A 22,972-nucleotide genomic window follows, 5' to 3' on the forward strand; every position below is an offset into this window, starting at 1 on the left:
TAAATGAATAAAGTAGGGATCCTTTACATGCATAGACACATTATCATATCTTAATATTCTATAGAGATACCGGAATGGTAGAAATGCTAGAGGGCCGGGCTTGTGGTATGTCATGTGATATCTATGTTCTTCTCCATTCTGAATTTGAAATTTACCTGAATTGGACTACATTTTTATCATTCTAGGGTCAATATGTACCAGTAAAATACTGGGATTGATTCAGTTGACTCTTTTCTTAACTTAACAATGTAAGATATCTTAATATTCCATAAAGATTATTCAATGACACTGTGTCGTATCATACAATCTCTAATAAGACAGGTTATAACTGCAATATCAAATTGTATTCTATTCAAGTATTTGGAGGTGATGAATTTAATAAAACTACTCAAGTTCACTGGATATCTTATTATGAATGACGTGGGTGGGGAAGAATAGCTTCAGTAATTCTCAGTAATTATTTAGGGAATAATTTGAGAATCTCCACGGTGCTTGATTCTTTTATCCTTGCTGCTGTTAATATGAAATAATTTGAAGAACACAGACAGATTGGCTCTGCTTATTCAAGAAACAACGGTGAATTATTGTCACACTGTTTAGTTAATTAACACTTTATAAAAAAACTCTAGTACAACTATATATTAAATGACATGTATGTGCAGGGTTACAGTAGCTCTAGTTATTTATTCTGCTGCTCTTCTTGTTGTTGATACCTTATTAGTATGAGGTGTTTGTTTATTCCAAGAATGTAAAAAGCTTACTGTCTTTACTTAAAGCTTCTATTCTTTTTTGGCGAGGATCTAAACATACTTAAATAAAAAGAAGATAAACATTAACATATTTGCCAACATTCATAAAAATATTTTCAAATGTGTTAATTTTCAAAGTTGATATAAATGAAAGATAAAAAACTGTTTCTAAATTTTTTTTATGAGAAAACTAATATTTTATGAATGAAAGTATATAAAGAGAAGAAAAGAAAATTTTACAAAGTGAAAATTCATTGAAAACAATATTTAATGTTTATTTCATCATTTCAAATTTATCTTTCTATATTATCTAGATTAACTAGTTAGAGACATATTTAAGTTTGTTAACAAAATATTGTTTTTTTTTTAAACAATTTTGAACTGATTATATCAAAAAAATATGAACAATTATAAGATACATTGGTTCATTATTGAATGCATTTCCTTACATTAGTGATTCCAGAACACACAATTCATGTCTGATGGAGAAGTATAACATTGCTTTTGCAATTTTGAACAAAAGATATCATCATTATCATTTAATGTCCGTGTTCGGTGAATTCTTTGAGATACATTTGAGAATTTCCACTATTAACTGGTGAGCATTTTTATTATAACTGATTAATAAGATGGTCAATTATTTCACAAACGTAAATTTATTCATTGATATCCTGACTTGATCAACAAAAGATATTTCCTCTATTGAGCTGTTTTTCTACTTTTGTACTGAAGATATGCATCTCTGCATATGATAATGAAAAGATAAACTGCACAAATAACTGTTATCTACAAAAAATTAAAGCTTAATTATATACGTAAGTGTATAACCTACTGGTTAGGCTTTATGCTTGTGAGGTCATGGGCTCATTTCCTGGATTGGCTGGAATGATGTATTACTCAACTGAAAATGAACTGTGTCTACTGCAGAATGGTATCCCACAAATGATTTCTCCAGAAATTTGTTTCAAATACAAGATGTCTCTGGTTCATGCTGTCTACAACACACAGTTTCTGTGTTTTTGAATGGTTAAAAATGAGTCTTCCATGATGTAATTTCAATATATACAGGCAGATCTACATAGTTGAGAGGTTTGCATGCAACCATATAGAACCTAGGGCAAATATCTTCAACTGTATCCTTTAGTTGAACGATACTTTGTAAACAGAATTTGGTAAGCATAAACTCTGCAGAAGCTTGTAATATCTATCTATCTATCTATATATATATATATATATATATATATATATATATATATATATATATATATATATATATATATATATATACACACACATATATATTTATGGCGTATTCTGTTAAGAACAATATAAAGCTTGTCCACCTTCAAATTTACACTCTGCTATCCAGTAGTAGTATTATATGTACCTCCAGGTTTGCATTTGGGCATCTACCAACAGCCCTTCAACAACATACCATGATAAGCTCAGTGACTACTAGTAAATTCAGACCATGACAGACAGAGGGGATGTTCTTGAAGCCGAGGATTTTAAACTCACAGAGACAATATTTACATATCGCCTGAGGAAACACAACTAGATCTCATAATGCAGGGAACAATTGCATAATTAAGTACCTACACCCCTGAAGAACTACGTTGCATGGAAAGAATTATTGTGATTAAAAAAATAAATGTCCAACCACACCACTTCTTGCTGACTCCAATGTTTTCAATTATATCTATATATACATACATACATACACACACACACACATACACATAGCAATATCTTATTTTATGCCCCCTTAATAAATGAAACTTTGTTATAACAAAGCTTAACATCATCATCATCCTCATTTAATGTCCACTTTCCATGCTGTCATGGGTCAGGCGGTTTGACTGGAACTGATAAACTAGAGAGCTGATTTGGTATTCTTTCTACAGCTGGATGCTCTTCCTAATGCCAACCACTCCGAGAGTGTAGTGGGTGCTTTTTATTTGCCACCAGCACGGGTGCTATTTACATGATACTGGTAATGGCTACGATTACAATTTTACAGGTGCCATTTACATCACACTGGTAATGGCCTTGACTATAGTTTTATGGGTACCACTTATATGACATTGGCAACAGCCATGACTACAGTTTCACTTGACTTGATGAGTCTTCTCATGTACAGCTTATCGCCAAAGCTCTCAGTTATTTGTCATTCCCTCCATTGTAATTTAATAGCCAATATTAGAGGGGGGAAAATGATTTTCATTTATTCATTATCCTTGGATCCTTGGAATTTCTTGTTTAAATCTGAAACTACGTATACAGAATCACCTTGTTTTTATTAACACACACAAAAAGCAATCAGGCAGTTGCATTTGGTGTACTTTTCTGTTCTGGAAACTTTACTTATGTTACATCATACCATTTGTCATTTCTTAAAGTACAGTTATTTAAAAAAAAAATTCAGTACTGTTATTCATTACATTATAAGATACTGGAGTGAAGATTATAAAAGAACAGAAAGAGTGGGTAAAGAACTACATTGTTGCTGAATCATTAAGACTTGTACTATCAACTTCAAAATCATAATAGCTCCATGAGAAACACATATAGCACCACTTGTCACTTAGAAAAAAGAGAGGACACATTGGATAATGAAGTCCCCAATATGTAAAAAAACAATATAAGTGACATAGTCACAGTCACAACATCCTTTATCATAGATCTGCTAAATCAGGGATGATCTGGATCTAAAGAACAACAACTGGATATTACACACACACACACACCATTTTTTCATCAGGGAAAGCTAATTGACATTTTAGCTTTATTTGACAATTCTACTGGAAGTACTAAGATGGATCACTAGAGTTCATCTCAACATTTGCCCAATCACTTCAAGAAATTGAACTGTGATCTGTTACTGCATTAATTATTTATTGTCACTTTAATACTCATATACTGTTCCTATATAAATGATTCTACCCAATGATATTACCAAATTTACTAAACAAAGTTCCATTTACATTTAACCTTCATGTCTCTTAGGTCAACTCTCTGTGCATGACATCTCCAGAGTATTTTGAGAATTTCATCTCATCTATGAGTATCAACATACAGACATACATGTTTAAGGGAAGAAACTCAACACTCATTCAACATAGATATGAAAAATACATAGAAATACATAAATTAAACTAGTAATTCCAGCAAATGAGGATTTGGAAGTTTAAAAATGTTTCCACAATGAATAGTTTTCACATAACATTCTGTCCGCACTCATGTATCAGTGAAAACAGATAAAAATATATAACTATAGTTATTTAACTATAACTGATACTTATAGTGATAACCTGAAAACTACAGACAATGATCATGATGTGTTTGGAGATTGGTGAGTGTAGGTATTCATTTATATGCCAGATAGTAACATGGCGACGGGACAGAGTTGTAGGTATGGTACAAGAAGCAAGAGATACATATGTCATTCCTTAGTGGGTAGTTATTACAGAGAAATACAATTAAACCTTGGGAGAGGCATTATGCCGGTAATAAACACACGCACTGGTTCAGTCCTTTATTAATTTATATAGTTTTTTGTTAAATTATTTCATTGCACTCTTGCAATCTCTTCAGTAACTTGTCTCTCCACTTCCATTTATTTTGAATATATGATCTGGCGTTGTTTTGTACTTTGTTCTTACATGCACACAGGTGAGTGTGCAAAGCTAAATAAGTACTAATATTTATACTAGCATTATACTTTTATTACTCACGCACACAAATACAAATATACAGGTCACTAGCTGACTAATGATATATATTAGTAGAAAGAATACCAAATCATATATTCAAAATAAATGGAAGTGGAGAGACAAGTTACTGAAGAGATTGCAAGAGTGCAATGAAATAATTTAACAAAAAACTATATAAATTAATAAAGGACTGAACCAGTGCGTGTGTTTATTACCGGCATAATGCCTCTCCTAAGGTTTAATTGTATTTCTTTCAACACACGTATCCACATCAAGAATCTTGCACACGAAATACACATACGAAATATTACAGAGAAGATAATCATTTCTTTATAATGTATGGCAGGGTTAGAAATTTGTATTTGATTGGAACAGTTGTGGCGTGCAAGAGAGACGATTGCGCTGGTATGGACATGTGGTGAGAATGGAGGAGGATAGCTGCGTGAAAAAGTGCCACACCCTAACAGTTGAGGGAACCCGTGGAAGAGGTAGGCCCAGGAAGACCTGGGCTGAGGTGGTGAGGCAAGACCTTCGTACATTGGGCCTCACCGAGGCGATGACTACGGACCGAGACCTTTGGAAATGGGCTGTGCGTGAGAAGACCCGGCAAGCCAAGTAAGATCGTTGCCAGTGCCCCTGGACTGGTTCTTGTGCGGGTGGCACATGAGATGCACCATTTTGAGCGTGGCCGTTGCCAGTACCGCCTGACTGGCTCCTGTAGGATTTTCGAGCGAGATCGTTGCCAGTGCCCCTGGACTGGCTTGTGCGGGTGGCACATAAAAGACACCATTTCGAGCGTGGCCGTTTTCATGCGGGTGACACGTAAAAGCACCCACTACACTCTCTGAGTGGTTGGCGTTAGGAAGGGCATCCAGCTGTAGAAACTCTGCCAAATCAGACTGGAGCCTGGTGTTGCCATCCGGTTTCACCAGTCCTCAGTCAAATCGTCCAACCCATGCTAGCATGGAAAGCGGACGTTAAACGATGATGATGATGAAGTAGAATAAAAGAGATGGAAGGCAAGCAAGTAGATTTAGAGGTTGAGAGATTTTAAAGTGTTTTAAAATGAAAGACGAAATGTCATGTCGAATCAAAATAGCATAGTAATTAAATATTCTTTCCTACTCTAGGCACAAGGCCCGAAATTTTGGGGGAGGGGGCTAGTTGATTAGATCGACCCCAGTACGCACCTGGTACTTAATTTATCGACTCTGAAAGAATAAAGGACAAAGTCGACCTCGGCAGAATTTGAACTTAGAAATAAAAATTAAATATTGACATAAATTAATTATTGTTTTGAAAATATCCAGTTGTAGAGGTCAAATGTTCATCTGATATGAATATCACATGCGTGGCACCTTGGGCAAGTGTCTTCTATTATAGCCTCAGGCTGACCAAAGCCTTGTGAGTGGATTTGGTAGACGGAAACTGAAAGAAGCCCGTCGTATATATATATATATATATATATATATATATATATATATATATGTACATGTGTGTGTGTATATGTATGTGTGTCTGTGTTTGTCCCCCCAACGTAACTTGACAATCGATGCTGGTGTGTACGTCCCCCGTAAATTAGCGGTTCGGCAAAAGAGACCGATAGAATAAGTACTAGGCTTACAAAGAATAAGTCCTGAGGTTGATTTGCTCGATTAAAGGCGATGCTCCAGCATGGCCACAGTCAAATGACTGAAACAAGTAAAAACATAAGAGTAAAAGAGAATTCTTCCAATGTCATATTTTATCTGCCTCTTTTACAAGTACCTCACTTCACCAGCTCAAAACATGCTTTCCCATGAGGTTCATTTATATGCTTTTCATGTCCATACTAAATCAACCTGATTATTTTATGACATTTGTAATTTCAAAGCATTTTCTCCACAACATATAAGAAGAGAAAACAAGTATTTTAGCTATAATGATAAAGAGTAACTTTCAGACTGTCTGTCTGTATATATGAGTGTACCTTAGGTTTGTATGGTCACTCTGAGTTTATCCTAGGCCTTATTCAGGCTGATGATAATATCCAAATAGGTGTGTTCTAAAGTAAGACTGTACAAAAGCTTTGAGCAGACTATATCCATTGAAATAATTATAAAAGCCAATGGTTTATTATTAATGGAGAGAAAAGAAAACTGCCTATCATTTGTTGCAGTTCAGTTTTGCTTTTCTTTTTGCAGAGGAGCATTTGGGAAGTGATCCAAACCAGCATGTATCATACAACAACACAGTATGAGTTGTCTAATTCTTGTTAACTAGATGCCTCTATACTTGTACAATTTGTATAGCTCACTTGAGATGCTACCTATCTTAAGTGTTTTCATATTAAATAGTTGGTTCTGGAAAATTGAACTTCTGTTATACATGGAGTAACTAGCATATCAAGATGCTCTTCTCTTTATACAAGTCAAACTGCAAAGATTCATTTGTTTTGTTTTTTTTTACTTCTATCATCAAACGATACACTGAATAATTGTCACATGCTGATGTGGGTCAGCTCGCCAAAAACAACATTATTATATATCAGTTGAGATGTCAGTTTTAAGAAAGCAATATATATATATATATATAAATACAGGTAATATACTTAAGTAATTTTTGAAGATATTTTTACAAGAGAAAAGATGCAGCCACAAATGATATCAAATTCAATTAGTCAGCTAGTGACCTGTATATTTGTATTTGTGTGCATGAGTAATAAAAGTATAATGCTAGTATAAATATTAGTACTTATTTAGCTTTGCACACTCACCTGTGTGCATGTAAGAACAAAGTACCTTTTAATGTTTTGGGTACAAATATGCAGGTAAAATTATGTGTGTATATGTATGAGCATGGCATTTAGAATATGAATAGATGAGTCATAAGTGAACATGTATAAACGAAAATTCATAAAATCTCTGTAAAGAAAGAAATTAAAGACAATAGTATGACTTTAAATACAAAGATTTTACAACAAAAGTTTAGAACAAAACATAACAAAAATCGAAAGACAAAAACTGAGTCAATTTTCAATTATAATGTCCTAAAACATGTAATGAGATTTGAAACATTGATTATATTGTTTGTTTATTATTATTGAAGAATAACTATACTTAAAAAAAAAAAGATCGTTTTACCTGTTTTAACTAAACACACACACATAAACATATAAAATGATGCTTGCAAAATGCAAGTTCAGGTGCACATCATACACCAACATGAATATATGAATATCTTTGTGTAATCTGTTACTGAAACACTTGTAAGGATGTTTTAAGTAAATAATTTTTTAATATATCTCCAGGCTTTATATATATATATATATATATATATATATATATATATATATATATACACCCTTTTGCTTTTAACCTTTACATTGTCAAAGCAAAATGATTAATTCCAATAATACCAAAAGCAACAAAAATATTATCACAGTTTGTGCCTCCCTAACAAAAGAGAAACACCTACACACATATTTACAATGTTCTTCATACATGAATAAATTCTAAACAATAACATAATCCCAAATTTAATAAATCAAAATTTTTCCAAAACACCTTTCCATAACAAACAATTCTAAAATCATAACTGCCACTCCACCCAAGGAAGATTTTAACTCAACAGAGACTATATAACTATAAAAAGCGAATACTAACTCTTATGCATCACAATCTGATGATGGCTTAGCTGTCTGAAACTTCGAAGTCTCTGTCAACAATATTTTTGTTTAAAAAGAATAAATTTGTACTCTACAGACACATAGAATAAACCATTATATTAATGTAAATTTTTTTTCATTATAACAGAACATAAAAACAAACACACACACACACACACGCACGCACACATATATATTATCTCCCTTTCTCTAAATATATATTTATAGAAGTATATTTGTGCTCATTCACTTTAAATATATGTATATATATATATTGGATCATCCCATAAATAATGCTATTTTTATACTTCTTTTATTTTTCAAAATTAAGATAAACAAAGTTCTTTTTAATCTAAAATATACTCTCCTTCAATTTCTACAATGCTCTTCCATCTATCTTTTAGACTTGCAAGGCCCCTCTTCCAAAATTTACTTGTCTGTGACGAAAAATACTCCTCCAGTACTGTTCTGACCTCGTCCACAGAATTCATGTTTTTTTCTGTCCAAATGATTTTGAAGACTGCGTAGTAAATGATAATTAGATATGGCAATGTCTGGCGAATATGATGGATGGAGCACCGTTTCCCATTCAAACTGCTCAAGCCTTTGGAATGTTATCCTCACTGTATGTGGCCGAGCATTATCCTGATGGAAGAACACCTTTTGTCTTGAAACCAAAGATGGTTGTTTTTCTTCTAGCACTGACTTAAGCTGCTCAAGCTGTTTGCAGTAGATCTTCTTTGTTATCGTTTAGTTTGGGTTTAAAAGTTCAAAGTGGACTAAACCTTTCATATCCCACCGAACAAATAACAACACCTTACATGGGTGAAGATCTTCTTTAGCCTGGGGTGCTGGTGTTTCTCCATTCCCTACCACTGTCTTTGGCACTTGACATTTTTATAGAGAATCCACTACTCGTCACCAGTCACTATTTGGGCCAAATAAGGTTCATTCGTGAGATGTGACAGCAAAGGACACACATTCACTCTCTATGCTCGATTAGACATGGAAAATTTGCTGACTTTTCTGAGGGCATGTGATGAATGGTTGAATGGCCAAATCCAAGCTTCTCTACTAGTTCCTCAACATTTACGATGAGATTTTGTTCCACCAGCGTTTGCAGAACAGCCTCGTCGAGCTCTACAGATCTTCCAGGACGAAGCTTGTCTTCTAGGCTGTAGTTTCTGGCTCATAATTTCTGGAACCTTTATTGGCACTGGCTTACACTTACTGTCCGATCCTCATATACTGCATTAATATTCCTTGCACTTTCCATTGCGTTGTTACCGTTATTGAACTCATAAAGCAAAATATGCTTAATATGCTCCTTTGTCACTTCCATTATAGCTTTGAAAAAATAACTGTTAAAATCGAACTGCACTATTCAAAGCTTGCACTAAGAATAAATACAAGGTAAAATTACTATCTGCTTTTATAGCAATTTGATGCAGGTAGTTTATCCTGTGCTCCTCTGACTTTTAGTTCATGCAACTGAAAAAAGATTGCATTATTTATGGGATTACCCAATATATTGATAGGCACAGGCATGGGTGTGGTAAGAAGCTTGCTTCCCAACCACATGGTTCCATGTTCAGTCACACTGCATGGCAACTTTGGCAAGTGTCTTCTACTATAGTCTCAGACCAACCAAAGCCTTGTGAGTGGATTTAGTAAACGGAAACTGAAAGAAGCTTGTTGTATATAAGTGTGTGTGTGTATATATATATATATATATATATATATATATATATATATATATATGTCTGTGTCTTTGTGTCTGTGATTGTCCCCTACACCAGTGCTGCTCAAAACGGTGGTCTGTAGACTGGTGCTGGTCCATGAGCCATCAGCTGTCAGTACGCAGTGAGTTTCCAGAAGAGAAAGAAATGTTATAACATGCTTATAAAATGCTTATGTAATATTGTATTATTTGTTTACAAAATAAATAAGATTTAAAAAAATTGTCAACTTTTATCATATCTATTACATATATTTGCCAAGAAATATTACCAGTCCATGGAACGTTGGAAAAAAAAAACTGCTGGTACACTACATCAGATAGTTTGAGAAGCACTGCCCTACACCACCACCTGATAACTGGTGCTGGTGTGTTTACATCCCCATACCATAGCAGTTTAGCAAAAGAGACTGAGAGAATAAGTGTCATGTTTAAAAGAATAAGTACTGGTGTCAATACATTCAATTAAAGATTCTTCAAGGTGATACCTCAGCATTGCTGCAGTCTAATAACTGGAATAAGTAACAGATATATATATATGTATGTGTGTGTGTATATATATATATATATATATATATGAAGTGAGTGAGTATGAGTGATATGTTTAAACAGACTACAATACAAATATATTTGTATAAATGTATATTTAGAGAAAAAGAGATAATGATGATAAAGGAAAGAGGAAAAAATAATAGATAATAGCATATATAACAAGAGACATGTCACAATAACATGTTGAAGTAAAATATACAAAAAAAAAAGAAAATCAGATAAGAAACCTAAAAAATGAAGACAATGGATGTCAGTAGTTTTTTTCCCATAGATCATTGTTAAGATTATCAGAAAGAAATCATATAAGTAATTATTAGCAAGTTAAGTTCACTCAAAAATATATTATATATTTATTGTCTTTTTTTTTGTATTTTTATGCTGAGAATTTAAGTCAAGATTGTATGCTGAAACATGTAATTGCATTTTGATAGTCATTTTTGACATATAAAACACCTATTCATTTGATTAATCTGATTTGATATTTAATTGTATCAAAGTCTACTGAATTCTAAAGTGGTTGCAATACTTGATATCTATCTAGCAGTGTACTGTTTTAAACCATGCAGACTCAGTACCAAATACGTATATATATATATATATATATATATATATATATATATATATATATACACACATACACATACATACATGTATGTCTGTTATTGTGTTTGTGCATATTGGTTTAAATTGGAGTATTGAGTTATATACATTTACACTACAAAAGTAGAACTTACCCATTTAATAAATAATGAGTGATAAAATAAATACCAGAAAATATGTACTGGAGTCAATATGACTGCCTAAAATCTTTGAAGACAGTGCCCCAGCATATATGAAACTCATTAACTGAAACTAGTAAAAGAATTAAAGAAAAAAGACAAAAAAGTCTACATGTTTCTTGTTCAGAGATTTAAAACTAGTTTAAAAGTTTTCTCTTTATGAGATCAGCGACTGTGTGTTACTTTAAAAGTATATACTGTGAGCAAGGTCGAGTGGCTGCCATCTCTAGTGGGTGATAGTCCTGTACTAAGGAAGAGAAATAACCCAAGAACCATTGGTCTACAGATATCACTAAGGCTAGAAAGGGAACAATAGACTCCCTTGCTCACAGTATATGGACACAGACCATGTTTTGGTAGACAGTTGGAAAAGATGTTTTTCTAGGGCTAAAAAGTAGTAACATCATCCTGCGTAGGACTGCCACATTGTGTTGGCAAATAGACTTTACTGTGTAGTATTGTTACTACATATTTCTCGCTTTGAGATTTAAAACTAGTTGTTTTTCTCTTTATAAGACTAAAAAGAATCTATCTATCTATCTATCTATTTTTCTCTCTGTATATATTATAATATATTGAATATTCACCGTCTATGAACAACCCAGATAAGGATGAAACTCAGAGTAGACTGTCGAATTTGGCTACAACAGTTTATCTACCCACTCAACTCAACTAATTGGTCTTATACATTACATGTTTGCACTATGTAAAATATATTTTTATAGTTTTTACAACTTTTACATTACAAGATATATATGTGGATGTATGTATATGGATGGAGATATGTCATGAAAGACTGCTCAGCAGAATTAAATATAAATTTCTCAATGGTACGTTTTAAATGTCACCAATGACGATCAAAATTGTACACATGTACTCACACGAGCATACATACATACTCATATTTTGTAATAGGAATAACATTAGGCAAAGAGAAAAGCCCAATACAATGTTGATTGAAATTTATGATTTATATAGTACCCAGAAATGGTAATGTTGTTATTCAGAGTTTCAACAAATGGTTGCATCTCAATGTGAACTCATCAGATGACCAAAAATTACACATGTGAAGTTATTTTAGATTTCATTTTGGAAATGCTCATTTCCTTGTCTTGCACAATATTGTGTAGTAGAGGAATATCTATTTCTATAGTTACATATGGAACCGTGCATACTGTCCAGGGTTTAGTTGTTTTAAATCTTTATGAGTTCATTCTCTTTTAGTTGTCTTCATACATTTATCTTCTTTACCACTGATTTCCTGTGAAATCAAATAAACTCTATACTGTTAATTTTTATTGACAATATAAATAAATAATGAAAATTGTTCAAGGCTAGCAACCCACTGCCTTAGAAGTAAAATATCCTCCTGTACAATGTTGCACATGACAAGAATGGCCATGTAAATGACTACATGTGTATTTTTTAGTCATCTGATGATCATATGGTTTATCACTAATAACCCACACAAAGATATTATGTTACCATTTGGTATAACTCCAATTTATGACATTATCAACCTTGGGGACTGTATAAATAATCATATATACATACATACATATATCTGTATATATATATATATATATATATGTATGTATGTATACACATACACACATATGTGTGAGTGTGTATTTGTTTTCAGTAAGTGTTATAAGATTCAAGTGATTATAATTATTGAAGCATATTTAGAAGATTATGATTGAACAAAGCATATTTAGATTACTACTGAACAAAGCACATTTAGAATGCAAACTCACTAATTCAGTGAGTGTGGCATCAATAGAAGAATGGTTATTTCTAATATTCAGCCACAATATAAGCTGTAATATGGGTCAGAAAAAAACTTTTAGATTTCTAGTTCTGGTTAAATTAAGGAAAAGAAAAAGAAAAGAATAAACACAATGTCTATAATTAGCTATAAACAGAAATTTTTCTGCTTTATTTTCTTAGATGGCCTGGGGCTTACCGTCTGGTTTCTTTTATAGAATTTTTAGTAATGATAAATAACATAAAAGATATTAATTTAACATTACTGATCATATTCTTGTTTTGTAATTCAAACTATGATATTTTTTTATATTTCTAGATGAATATATATATATATATATATATATATATATATATATATATATATATATATATACATATATATATATATATATATATATATATATATATATATATATATATATATATATATATATATATATATATATTCCGAAAACTCAAGAAAACAAATTAAACTTAAGATTTTTTTCACCTAACTTGCACATATATAAAAGGTATGGATTCTCAATAAAAACATTTTTCATGATGAATCCCTCAAAGGGATGAAAGCACTAAATAGATAGTTTTTATCCAAATCCTGACTACCTCCTTCTTAATATATAATATTTGTACACACCACTTCAAACAATCTATACAAACATACATACATAGATATATATATATATGTATATAAATGGAGGACGAAGTGGTGAGAATGGACCTTCAGACATTGGGCTGCACAGAGGAGATGACAAAGAATTGAAACTTCTGATAGTTTGCTGTGCTTGAGAAGACATATCAAGCTAAGTAAAATTGTGGATGTCCATGCATACAGGCATGTCCTCTACATTCCTCTCTCAGGTGAGAGATCCTAGTCTCATGAGTGTTGGTGCCACATAAAGGCACCTGTGCCAGTACCACATAAAATCACCCACGCTGGTGTCACATAAAAGTGCCCATGCCAGTGTCATGTAAAAGTGCCCATGCTGGTGCCATATAAAAGCACCAAGTACCCTCTGTAATGAAGTTGGCAATAGGAAGGGCATCCACCCATAGAAACCATTTGTGAAAACAGACAAATAGAGTTTGGGGCAGCTCTGCAGCTGGCCACCTCCTGTCAAACTGTCCGACACATCTCAGCAAGAATAGATGTTAGATAAGTATGATGATGAGGTGTGTTAGTAAGTATATTGATAGTTATATATTCAGTTATGGTTATTGCCTTTCGTTCTTTAAGGGTTGACAAAATAAATACTAGTTGAGTACTAGGGTCAATGTAATTGACTAACTTCCATGAAAATTGCTGGCATTGTACTAAAATTTGAAACTATTTCTGCTGCTATTTAGTCAAGTAACTGTCCAGGTTGAATAGACTTTTTGAACAAAAATATTCAAATCTTTATTTAAAGCATAGTGTATCCTGCACTATCCTGGATACAATACTATGTTTCTCTTTTTAAGAAAATAAGGTATGATTTGAAGGAAATCTAGCTTCTATTTATGGCAGATAAAATGAATATGTAGAGACTTCCTTGTTGGTTCATCAAAAATATTAGGTGTAATATACTTTGTGTCACTAATTAGGATATTTTATTCTACTTATCTAAGAGACATCATAGCTTTAAAAAATATGTTATTTTGTGATACAAAGGAGACAACCAAAAATACATGTGTAGTTATTTTAAGTTGTCATTTTGAAAGTGCTTATTTTTGAAAGTCTTGCACAATATTGCGGTGTGGGCAATATTTATTTCTATAGTTACAGAACATGGAGCCTTGCAGACCATCTAGAATCTTGCTGTTAGAGGAGGAGGAACTATGATCTTTGTAGTCTCCCTAAAACTGATAGATTTTTTTGATATGCATGATGGTCGGGTTGTAACTCTGTAGGTTGATATCTGTAGGTTGATATCTGTGGAGAGGGAATTCCAAGGAAACTACCACTCTGAGAATCAAATACTTGGTAAAGTGTTTTGCACAGTCACTAAATTATAAAAGGAGAATGAATGATGTGTGAGGTAGATCAGTACAGAATTGGTGAGTAGCTTGCTAGTCCAAAGAAATGAGAGACCACTGAAGTAACTGTAGAAACAGGAGTAAAATATCATGGCTGAAACTTTTTGTACTCTATGTGTCTTAGTAAATTAGCTAAATGCTTGATTTTAGGGGGAATGAGTCTAAAATGTTTGGGTGAAACACCAGCATGGACCAATATGTGATTAGTGCTCTATAAAATAATCCTTTCTACTTTGGAACAAGGCCTGAAATTTTTTGGGAAGGGGCCTGTCGATTTGATTGACCTCAGTATGCAACTGGTACTTAATTTATTGACCCCAAAAGATGAAAAGCAAAGCTGACCTCAGCAGAGTTTGAACTCAGAACGTAGCGACGGGCAAAATACTAACATGCCGGCCAGCTCACCGCCTTAGTGCTCTATAAAATAATATAAAATTGAAACTGGCCAGCTTATATTCCGTATGTGTATAAGTTGATGATAATATTTAAGTAAAATGAGAATTGATTTGATAAGGTACTGAAGTAATTACAGTTTAAAATTTTAACATTGATTGTTAAGGTTAAGCTCTAATCATCCAGATTTGCATGAGTATATTTTCTGTAAGGTCATTCTTGCTCATATATATTTCTGGAGACAGTTCACTTGGACACCTCACATTTGTATAAACTTTCTAGTATGATTATTGACTCAGTTACAGAAGGAATTATGAGAAAAATTAGACTGAGACACTTTGTAAGTGTATATATAAATATTTTGAATGGAATTTGTAGGTTTTTCATAATACTTCCAGCTGAGGAATTTATTATTATCTAATTCTATAGGAAGTGTTGTTGTTGGAAAGTCTTTGAAATAAATGAACACCCGTTGTCTTGAATACACTTTTTTCAAAGTTGCATAAGGATTGATAAAGAGAAAAAGAATTGATTTATTGATAGACTACAGAATTGGCCTTGTGAAATTTTGCTACAATTATAAATAGTTCTAAATGTCTCTTGCTAGTCTGACCAATTTCTTGAATGAGGCCAACCTGTCATAATATGCTAAAATATTCAATGACATTCACAAATGCTGAAACCATAAGCACACCAGACAAGATATGTCAATCCTAATAAAGTCAGTGCTATCATAATTTACTGAGTCAAGAAAGTTTAATTGTCTAAAATTTAAACTTTTAGTGAAAAAGAGAATAAATTATTAGCTATAAAGGAGCTAGTCAACTACATTATTATTCTTTTCTAATTTTGGAACAAGGCCACCAATTTTGAGGGACAGGTGAAGTTGATTACAATTCCAAAGCTCAAATTGTACTTATTTTTTGACCCTGAATAGATAAAAGACCAAGCCAACCTCAATAGCATTTGAACTCAGATCGTAAGGAGCCAGAAGAAATGCTGCAAAGCATTTTGTCCAGCAAAGTAACAATTCTGTTGGCTTGCTACCTTATAACAACATCATTATTATAGGTAGGGGGGCTCCGAAAGGGGTCTCAGAGAGTAGTGTCCCTGCCTTCCTAAGCTAGTTTTCCACCACGTTTCTTAAAAATCGTGGTAGAGGCCTTGGTCTTGGGACCAACTGAGGTTGGGAGTAAGCAAGGGCATGCTCCCCATAGAAAATCCAGCTCCAAAAGAGCCTGATGATAGATAGCAAAGGAGAATGGGCACCAGCCAGCCCAAAGGTTGGGGTGGGCTGCACCTGCCTGCCTTGGTTGCTATGGCACTGAGGTAGATCCGGCCACCCCTATTAATGGGGACAAAACCTGGATTTAAAATACTGGACGATGATGATGATTATTAATATTTTCTTACCTCCATGTCATAGCAAATTAGATAGATTATAGAAATTAGTACTTTTAAATATCTATCATTAGCCATATCTTCCATTGATATCAAGTAAGTCTAGGTTCCGAGGGCTTGTTTCAACTCTGGCTATTATATTTCATCATTTTATAATATTTTTTGAAATTTATATTATACATTCCTAAAATGTGTCCATCACTTTTTTTTACAAGCAGCATCTGAATATTTCTGCTTCTTACCTTAAGCTATCTGGAATCTGTTAGTAAAATCATCATCAAATTGATATAAGCAACTAACAAGCAAATAAGTTCACATATTGTACAAATATTCTTCAGGCTTTTGCAGAGTTTCAGCCTTCACTAATTATGTTTATTTATTTTATAGTATCAGTATTTTTCAAATGTGCTAAAGAAAATTAAATCTAGCCACAAAATTCCACTTATACCACTGTTTTTTAAAATCTTTATTTCTAACATAAATTAGTCACAGAAAGATGGACAAGTCTCTTAACCTTTGCAAGTCCTCTCAGATTGATAAGACCAATGCAGTTAATGTTTAACCGTTTAGCACTCAGATTATTCTGTCAAATGTAATGCTTTTTCATTCACATTCATCATCATCATCATCATCATCATCATCATCATCATCGTTTAACGTCTGCTTTCCATGCCAGTGCCATGGGTTGGATGATTTGACTGAGGACTGGTGAACCAGATGGCTGCACTAGGCTCCAATCTGACCTGGCAGAGTTTCTACAGCTGGATTCCCTTCCTAACGCCAACCACTCCGAGAGTGTAGTGGGTGCTTTTACGTGCCACCGGCACGAGGGCCAGTCAGGGGATACTGGCAATGGCCACGTTCAAATGGTGTTTTTTTATGTGCCATCTGCACAGGAGTCAGTCCAGCAGCACTGACAACGACCTCGCTCGAATGTTTTGTTCATGTGCCACCGGCACAAGTGCCAGTAAGGCAACGCAGGTAATGATCACGCCCAAATGGTGCTTTTTACATGCCACCTGCATGGAAGCCAGACAGCTGCTCTAGCAATGATCCTGCTCGGGTGGTGCTGTTAGCGCTCCGCTGTTTTTAATTAATCACGCATTATATTGTAGCTTTGAAATTTTGCTGATGTGGCTATATATTTAGAATGGCATTGAAGGGTAGGTGTGATAGGCTGGATCTGCCTGCTAGAACATAAATGAGGTAGCATATTTGGGTCAGATATGGCCTGTTAAAAAGGTAAAGGATTAAGCTGGGTCTTGATCAACTGGGCAAGGGGGTCTGATGTTGAAAGACTCAATAGTCCTCCTATGACCCCAGAAACATTGCTGATGATGCATTCTAAAGCATCCATGAGATATATCTTGAACCTAAAAGGTTCAAGTTTGCACATGTTTAGGCCTATATCTGTAGTTAAGATTGGTGAAGTTGAACCACAGAATGGGTGTTGAAAAGGTTCAGCAGGGGTGATAAAAAGCATGTATTTTTGGAAGGCCTTTGTGAGGGATTTGTTGCAGTACTGATAGAAAAGATAGAGAAGAAACATTCATGAGATAATAATTGTAGGATATAGAGAAATAAGTCATTACTAACCATCTAGATGATGTTCTTTTGGATACAGCCTAAGAGATTTGTGTGTGTAGCAGCAGCACTGCCCTAAATGTAGGAGTAGTACACCATTGTGGAATTTATTTGAGCTTCTTATAGAATCTGGCATGAAATATTTTCTGGGTAGATGTTTTAGCTATGTTATGTATGTTATGTCACTAGGAAAGACTCTTGATCATTGTGAATAATTTTTTAAAATTAATGTTTCAATAATATTTTAGTAAAAGTATTCAGGAGTGGTTGTGTAGTAAGAAGCTTGCTTCCCAATCATGTGGTTCCAGGTTCAGTCCTACTGTGTGACACCTTGGGCAAGTGTTTTCTACTATAGCTTCAGGCCAACCAAAGCCTTGTGAGTGGATTTGGTAGACAAAAACTGAAAGAAGCCTGTTGTGTGTGTATGTATATATATATATATATATATATATATATATATATATATATATATATATATATATATGTGTGTGTGTGTGTTTGTATTTGTCACCCCATCACCATTTGACAACCAGTGTTGGTGTGTTTACATCCCCATAACTTAGTGGTTCAGCAAAAGACCAATAGAATATATACCAGGTTTAAAAAAAAATAGTACTGGGGTCGATTCATTTGACTAAAACTTTAAGCTCAGTATGGCTGCAGTCTAATGACTGAAATGCATAAAAGATAAAAAATAATGTAAAATCCACAAAATAGTTAATATAATCTTCTTGCAAAAAAAAAAAAAAAAAAAAGGTAGTATATGTATCAAAGGAAAAGATTACTTAGTGTATATTAAGTAAACATACACTCATATATCTTCAATCAACTATACTATTTTCTATTTAGATAGATTTTAGATGTAAATAATTCCTGGGGATTTTATTAATTGTTGCAGTACACGTTTGCTATCTTTCATCCACAGAGACAAATCAGTAATTCAAGAACACATTGAATTAAGTTTCAAATGTACAAAAATGTATTCATCAGTCTGAAGATACATTGATATCAAACCACTCTCATTCTGAATAACTTGATGACCTTTATGACAAAAGGAGGGAACTAATTAATAGAATAAAATTGAATATTAAAATTTACCTGAATTTATATTAAAACAATTTTTCTGAGAGCTAAATGAGATCTAGAAATTTTACTTTATTTCTATATATCTTACTTCTGAAGAGAGTCCTCATTTGTTTCTTTTAAAAATAACCTGACAGAAACATGATTTCTACAATTTCTAAGATTGGCTGCTTCATGACAAACCTCAGAAACATGATACTCAACTAGCAGAAAATAGTATCAATTTTCTCTAAGTGAGGATTACAGACAGTTTAGCAGCATGATGCTTACCAAACTTATATTTGGTTTTCTTTGGATGAATTAGTATCTATGACAGAAAATTATTTTTTTAGCAGGTGTTATTTTTTATGATAATATTTTTAAATATTGTACTTGTTTTTCTAACTAAGATCAGTTCTTCAGATGAAAAACTTTCTGTAAAGTTGAACTTTAGTTGAAAAATGTATTTTCTAATAAATATTCTATGTTGATAAATGCATTTTTGCTTTGCATCTTGATCAGAAATCAAGAAACATTCATGAAATATTTTCCTCATTAACATGATTGTGTGGCCAATTATTTCAGATCATTTTCAGTTAATCCAAATTTAGCTTTCTCATAATCTATCATCCCGTTAATTCCAAGGTCTTAGAATTTATCTTCTTTTAGAGATAGATAAACTTTATTTGAAAGATAAATATATATGCTTACATCTGAAAAAAATCATGATTTGCATCTATCTATCTATCCACACACACACACACACAATCACACAGACACAAAGAGAAATCAAATACTTTGGTTAGAATAGGTAGTGAATATGTTGTACATTATGTGAAGATAGCTGTTGGATGCTATTTGGGTCTATATATTTGCTAAGGTCAAGAAGGCAGAAGATTTGTTGAATATGGCTACTATGGAAGTGGAAGATAGATTTAAAGTAAGAAAAATGATCAGAAGATTTGTCTGTGTTAATGCAAGACAGGAAGTTTAGTGATGAGTGTTGGGTAAGATTGAAGAGGTCTGGGAACAATAAAGAGAGCAGATGATTTTTTGAGGAAATTAAGGTGAAAAAGTTTCTGATAAAAATAGAATCTCTGAATTATTTGGTTTAGAAAATAGCCATACATTGAAAAATGAAGTAAGAAAATGGAAACAACAAAAAAATGGTAATATAAAGTGATGTAATTTATATTACAAGAAAAGTTTTATTTAACAAATGCAGCTCATTAAAAGATAGAAAGAATGCTGCTTATATTTACTATCTCATTCATTAGCATGAAACGTGTTTATGGCTAGATGCTCTCTCTAATATTTTATTGTCAAATTAAGCAAGTAACTTATCTAATTTTGCAGATTAAAATAAATGCAGTAAAATATCTAGAATAGGTGCCAGCGTTGCTACATGGTTAAAATGTTACTTTGCAACCACAAAGTTTCAGGTTTAATACCATGAAGTGACACCTTGATTAAGTGTCTTCTACTGTTAGATTGACCAATGTCAAGTAAATAAAATTTGGTAGATAGAAACTGTGTAGAAGCTTGTTATTTATGTGTATGCGTGTGTGAGTGTTCATATTTGTGTTTATATTGTGTCCATTTATGTCCTGTAACTTAGTAATGTAACAAAAAGAGACTAAAATAAGGATTATGGATTGATATGATTCATAAAGTAAATAATGTAGATAATTCCTCATCTCTCAAATATAGAACTGTACAATTAGAGATAATTGAACTTTTCCTTATATATACACCCATGATAGTCAAGAGCTCCATTAATAATAAGTTGTTAAAATCCAACATGTTATTGCAGTAAATCCAGGTGGAACCAACTGGAATGTATATACACAATCAGCTAAGATAATCCTTAAGAGCAATGAATATTTATAATAAAAGGCAGGAAAGCATAAGTTTCAGATGAATCATAATTTAATTACATTCCTTAAAAGCTTTATTACGGGTAAACATTATTAATTCTATAATTACATAATATATATATATATATGATTAATATTAAATCAATGTTTATCTCAAATCATCAGGAATAATACCAACTATGCTAGCTATAAGCCATTGCTGGTTTAAATACTAACAATGGTCCATTCTGAAGATTTTGCATAAGCATTGTGCCAAATTAATTCAATTTAAATTAATTCATATTAATTACATAACTATAGAATTAATGATGTTTATTCCTAATGTAACAGCTATTTAAAGTAATTAACTTATGATCTATTTGTGAAATTTCTGCATTTCTGCCTTCTCTGTCTCTCTCTCTCTCTCTCTCTCTCTCTCTCTCTCTCTCTCTCTCTCTCTCTCTCTCTATCTATCTATATGTCTGTATGCATGTATGCATCTATATGTGAATATTTATCTATCTGTCCATATATATATATATATATATATATATATATATATATATATATATATATATATATAATGTATGTATATGAAAGTACAGCCTATAATCTACAATTGGTTTAACAGCTGTCACATTTCAAAACAAGTGGTAACAAAGTTTTGGTGGTGGTAAACCACAGAGAAACTGAATGCTTTTTAGTATTACTTTTTCTCTCTCTTTTGTTATCACTAATTGATTAATTTTGTAGTTTGTAACAACACTCATATAATATTTCTAAGAATTGACTATTTATATAATCATTTTATGAAGCCAGAAATAGCCATAATAAACCAATAAACAGAAACAAGAACTTATAATTAAGGGCACTTTACCACAGATGAGTAACTAATTGGCAATGGTTTGTAGTTGGGATGTGTTTATATATATATATATATATGAATTCAATTAGAGGTTAAATGAGCCTCATTAAGGGATGGTATCATCCAATGAGTTACTGGTTCAATACCTAATAATATTCATAAAACAATAGGTTTATATATAAACCATGGTTTATAATCATTCAAAAGACAGTAAGAAAATGGAGATATAGCATTTAATAAAATTTTATTATCTGCAGTATGTATATGTAAAAGAACTTAGAAGGTTGGTTGGGCTTCCAACCAGGCGTTTCATGATACCCTTACAGCCAGGAACTTTTTAGCACCTCCTTATGTATGTATATCATCATCATCATCATCATTGGTGGGCGTTAAATGAGGATGATGATGATATATATATATATACATATATATATATATATATATGTATATATATATGTATATATATATTTCGTATGTGTATTTCGTGTGCAAGATTCTTGATGTGGATACGTGTGTTGAAAGAAATACAATTAAACCTTGGGAGAGGCATTATGCCGGTAATAAACACACGCACTGGTTCAGTCCTTTATTAATTTATATAGTTTTTTGTTAAATTATTTCATTGCACTCTTGCAATCTCTTCAGTAACTTGTCTCTCCACTTCCATTTATTTTGAATATATGATCTGGCGTTGTTTCGAAACTGTTTGGTATGAGCATGTGAGTGTGTGCAAGCTCGTATGTGTGCACGCTCATATGTGTGCACGCACTTATGTGTTCGTGCTTATATGTAAGTATGTGCGTCCATATGTGTGTTTGTAACAATTTCGTTTATATCAGATCAGATAGAGA

General features: G+C 32.7%; 1 protein-coding gene and 1 long non-coding RNA gene across 23 annotated transcripts in view; one reads left to right on the plus strand and one right to left on the minus strand.

The window, feature by feature from the left end:
* LOC128247895 (uncharacterized) overlaps positions 1–22,972 on the plus strand; it is a 206,359-nt gene that overhangs the window by 173,032 nt on the left and 10,355 nt on the right. The gene's annotated exons all lie outside the window — the stretch shown is intronic.
* LOC106875793 (uncharacterized) overlaps positions 1–22,972 on the minus strand; it is an 848,542-nt gene that overhangs the window by 119,256 nt on the left and 706,314 nt on the right. For 2 of the 21 annotated variants that reach the window (XM_089351829.1, XM_089351833.1), the window contains one exon: positions 762–809. The exons of the other annotated variants lie outside the window; for them this stretch is intronic. In XM_089351829.1, coding sequence (XP_089207955.1) covers positions 762–809 — 48 coding nt within the window. The remainder of the gene's footprint in view (positions 1–761; positions 810–22,972) is intronic. 21 annotated transcript variants of the gene reach the window in all.

This window comes from Octopus bimaculoides, chromosome 5 (assembly GCF_046866305.1).
Source record: "Octopus bimaculoides isolate indiv1 chromosome 5, ASM4686630v1, whole genome shotgun sequence".
Taxonomy (NCBI): Eukaryota; Metazoa; Mollusca; class Cephalopoda; order Octopoda; family Octopodidae; genus Octopus; species Octopus bimaculoides.